Raw genomic sequence first — 4,588 nt, 5'->3', positions numbered from 1 at the left:
AAAGAGTGCTGGTTCCATCACTTCCTAGGTATGTGACCTTCGATAGGTCAAAATCTCTGGGCCTCAATTTCATCTGTAGATGACAATATTTATCAGGGTTATCAGGACGATCGAATAAGATAAGAGCTGCAGAAGCACTCTGTAAATACAGAAGGGCTATTCAAGTGACAACTGTTTTGCCACTGGGCCGCACAGAGTAATGGTTAAAAGTTGAGGCTTTGGAATTTGGGCGCCATCACTCACTAGCCACGTGACCCTGATGGAGTTATTTCTCTGAGCTTCCCTTTCTCCAGCATGGGGGATTAAAAATACCTACTCCCCTGGGAGTAAGGGGCGTGCGTTCGATACTTGGTTGGGGAACTAAGATCCCTCATGCCACGCGGCCAAAATAAATAAATAAAGGGTCTGGACTTAATTCTATTAAAAAAAAAACCCTACCCCCAAAAGATTGTTATGAAAATTAAATGCTCCAGCCAGGTGGCAAGCTACTAAGTAGCTGTCCCTATTTAGTAAGCCCCGCCTCTCACCCTGGAAGTTCCTAGCTGATGAGATGAGCCCCGCCCCCAGACTCGCTCAGATCAGCAGATCCCGCCCCCAGCCGTAAAGGTCAAGCCGGATTCGAATGGAACACGTCCGGGTGTTCAGTCCCCCAGAGGTCCTTGAGTAGAGATCCCTGGCACCCGGGCCCCGCGCGCGCCTCGAGGCCGTGCCGAGGCCACTCACCAGCTAGCGCCCAGTCTACCAGGAAGACTCGCACAACCGCAGCGACGGCGGCGGCGCGGGCGTCGTGACGTCACGGGGGCGGGGCGGCGGCGCAGGCGTAGTGCGTCACGGGTGGCCTGGCAGCTGGCGGCGCTGAAGTGGACGCGTCTAGAGGGTTGTCTGACCGTGGAGTCGGGGCTTTGCTTTGGGGGCATGAGCCGAGGGGACTACGCCGAGGTGACGAGGTGAGTCCGGCCGCGACGCGCCTCTGCATCTTAGCGCCGGCCCCGCGAGGGGCTCCCACAGGAGGCTGCCCTAGAGAGACGGCTTCTCAGGCCCCGCCCCGGATTGTCCCGCTGCTGGCCCGGAAATAACAATCCGAGTAATGACCCATCGCATCTGGGAATTCGCGGCCAGGGATCGGGAAGCCGGGATTCCAGGCTTGACCCCACCGTTACCGTTAGCTTTTAGGAACAAGCGCCTGCTTCTCTGCTCCTCAGTTTCCCCAAATGACTGTTCGTGGCTTCCAGGGTCGTTGTAGCTCAGCGGGGGAGGGGGGGTGGGCGGGAGCGTTTTGTGAATTCTGTGAATATAAGAGGTTGTCGCCATTGCGAACCCAAAGGATTTTGATTGTCATATGGCATCTTGATCACTTACCACACTTTACCGTTCCTCAAAAAGTGCTGTGCCGAGCTGTCACGTGTATTGTAATGTTTAAGCATTATAACAACCCTTGAGATAGGGATAATTATGCCCTTTGTAGGAAGGAGGAAGAAACTGAGGTTCCGAGTGGGGAAGTGGCTTGTTTCATTCATTCATTCAGTAAATACTGAGTACCAGCCAGGAGCTAGGCAGTGTACTAAGTGCCAGGAATAGAATCATCAAAATAGGTAAGGCCCTACCCTCCAGTAACTTACATTCTAGTGAGGGAAACAGAAGATAAAATAGTATGTGATACATTGAGCTGGTATTATGTGGAAAGAAAAAGGTAGCTGTCATAGAGACTAACAAGATGCTCTGCTCTATTAGGGAAAGCTTTTCTGAGGAGGGGACACTTAAGGGGCAATCATGACTTTCTAAAGTCACAAAATAACTGGGTGCAAAAGCCAGGATTTGAGTGCCTCTCTTTTGGCCCCATATCCTGCACTCTTCCCACTAAAAATGGTTCCCTCGTGTGATACTACTTCCTGTTGGTATTAGTATCAGAAGGTTTTATCGTTCAAGTCTCATCTCAAATGTCATCTCCTATAGGTCTTCCCTTTCCACTAATTCTAAAGTAGCCCATCCCTAGACTTTGTCAAATCCCCTTGCTTAACTGTGTTTGCGGCACTTATCACAGATTACATCTTGATTATTTATTTTCCTTTTGTCTTGTCCCGCCCCTCTTCCAAATATAAGCATCCAGAGGGCAGAGACCTTGCTTGTTCACTGCTCTGTCCCCAGTATCTAGACACTGCCTGGAAAATAGAGGCTCTATAAAAAGTTTTTGAATGAATGATCTGTAAGTAGAAGGAAAGGAAAGGAGGAAAGGACAAAATATTTCACCTCTCCAGTTTCCACACCTGGGATTCTAGTTATGCCTGTTTTACCTTTCTCCCAGGAAGTAGGAGCGAGAGCTATGGCTTGTTCATCTCTCTATTTTCAGCACATAGCCCAGGGCTTAGCAGTTATTAGTCGCTTGTCTCACATTATGGAACAGATTGAACATGTGAATGAGAGAGCAAGAAAAATACCCTCATGTGTGGAGGTAGATAAACACATTTAACAAACAATTACCTTAGGGGCTGCTATGTGCTAGCCTGTATAAGCTGTGCTGAGTTGAATAAGAGGTAATGGCAGTGTTCAGTGTATCAGCTGTTGTTATTAAGACACAGTTCCTGCAGCACTGATCTCGGAGGCACTTCTGGTTTTACAGGACATGTTTTCTCTAGCAGGGAGTTCTAAAGTCTGTCACAGCCTGCCGTCTTCCCAGCCCTTTTATTTTTCTTCCTCTACCACATCATACATTAAAGCTTTATTTTACATCTGTTGTGTCATTTTTGGTCTTCTCAGCAGCTCTAAGTTATAAGCAGGGCAAGGTTTATTATGTAGAGGTGAGGAGACTGAAGCCAAGAGTGAAGTGACTTCCAATGGAAATGCCAAAATTTGAAACCAGGCCTTCTGACCGCAAGGTTTTTGGTCTTTACATTACTGTCTCCATCGTAACCCTCATCCTCCTTTTGTGGCTGTGATATGAGACGTTTCAGGAACTAAGTCGGTAATAGTTTAAGCTAAAATTAATTGAATGCTTCTTAGGTGCCATGCATTTATTGTTCTTAATGTTTTTGGTGTATTAACTCAGTGAATCTGCATAGCTCTTTATTACCCCTATTTTACAAATGAGGAAACTGAGACACAGAGTGGTTAAGTAACTTGCCCACCATTACAGAACTAGTAAATAATGGAACTGGAATAACTACGGAGCAAGTTAGTCTCTTCTTCCCAGTGTCTCCCAAAATATTAGACATGATAATAGCTAATTGATTACTTACTATTGTTCTTCCCCACCCATACCCTTAAGTGTCATTAAGACTCACTTTCTGTTGGTTTCCAAGGCTTATTTTGGGTGGCGGTTGTTGAACTGGAGTATCATGTAGTAGTAGAGACTTTGGCCTCCTGCCCAGTCAGCCTCTGGCTTCAGAAGAGAAAAACTAGTTTCTACACAGAGAACCACACCCCTTTCACCTTAAATGGAAGCCTTTGCTCTCTGGCTGCCGGAGGAGCTGTCCCAAGGGAACTGGTGCTGGGGCCCTGTTTGTGGAATAACTGAAGCCTTTGAAGGACTGCCCAGGGCATGCCCTCCTTGAATAAATGTTTGTTGAATTGAATTTGAAGTCTCATGTTCACAACATGTTGTTCCTTTCCTGTCTGAATATTCACATTTCCTTTAGTATTTCGTAGAGATTGATGGAAGCAGAAACCAAAACTCTTCCCCTGGAGAATGCGTCCATCCTTTCAGAGGGTTCCCTACAGGAAGGTCACCGGTTATGGATTGGCAACCTGGACCCCAAAATCACAGAGTGAGTCTAATATATTTTAATTCATTACCTACAAAATTGGGATGCTTGTGGTGAGGATGTTCAGAAGAATTTTCAAGGGATATAGGCTATATTTTGGCCCTTTTATTTATGTTTTAATTATCTTTGAAGGGAATATGTTGTTTTAGCGTGTCATCTTGTCATTTTTCTTACATTTGGACTCTTCTACTGCATAGACACAGACTTGGATACCCTTTAAACCCTTTTTCCTGCTTGCCTAAGATGTTCTCCTAATTTTCAACTATTTCGAATCCTCGTACCCAGTGACTAGGAAATTATTTACTAAAGCCAGCCATGGGCATACTTTCGTTCCCCAAAATGAAGGAACAAACAGAAGAAGTATCAGTGTTTTCACAAAAAGGCAGAGAGGTACCACTTGACTCTAATTCATGTTAAGCAGCCATGGAACCAAGGAAAGTCAGAAGGAATCTTAGAGATACGCCATTCACTTTGGTTTTCATTCATTCATTAAATGATTTGAGTGCCTACTCCATGCCAAGTGCCATGCTAGGCAGTTTTCAAAGTTTCTAAATCTGAGGAGCCTTGTCTTTATTAAAGTACAGAACCTAGATATAAAATAAAAGCTCAGAGTTGCTCTGATTAAAGGGAGGACAAGGTGTACCCAGTGCCTTTGGGCCACAGTCACCCTTTCTTTGGCAATCACTTACAGGACTCGTGGAGCACCCTTGAAAGACTCTGATATATTCCATCTGTTTTATCCTACAGCAGAGGAAACTGAAGCCCAAGAGATAGAAGTGCCTTGTCCATGGTGACAAAGCTAATTGAATTGTCTTGACTCCCCACTCTTT

General features: G+C 45.7%; 2 protein-coding genes across 2 annotated transcripts in view; one reads left to right on the top strand and one right to left on the bottom strand.

The window, feature by feature from the left end:
- MRRF (mitochondrial ribosome recycling factor) overlaps positions 1-1,056 on the bottom strand; it is a 54,954-nt gene extending 53,898 nt beyond the window's left edge. The window contains exon 1 of the mRNA XM_007468361.1: positions 724-1,056. Coding sequence (XP_007468423.1) covers positions 724-917 — 194 coding nt within the window. The 5' untranslated portion in view covers positions 918-1,056. The remainder of the gene's footprint in view (positions 1-723) is intronic.
- The window catches only part of RBM18 (RNA binding motif protein 18), a 19,891-nt gene continuing 16,152 nt past the window's right edge, over positions 850-4,588 (top strand). Inside the window, exons 1-2 of the mRNA XM_007468363.1 lie at positions 850-947; positions 3,633-3,761. Of these exons, the coding sequence (XP_007468425.1) occupies positions 3,649-3,761 (113 nt within the window). The 5' untranslated portion in view covers positions 850-947; positions 3,633-3,648. The remainder of the gene's footprint in view (positions 948-3,632; positions 3,762-4,588) is intronic.

This window comes from Lipotes vexillifer, unplaced genomic scaffold (genome assembly GCF_000442215.2).
Source record: "Lipotes vexillifer unplaced genomic scaffold, Lipotes_vexillifer_v1.1 scaffold1285, whole genome shotgun sequence".
Lineage (NCBI taxonomy): Eukaryota > Metazoa > Chordata > Mammalia > Artiodactyla > Lipotidae > Lipotes > Lipotes vexillifer.
The sequence above is the reverse complement of the archived record's forward strand: the minus strand, read 5'-3'. Positions and strand labels throughout refer to the sequence as shown.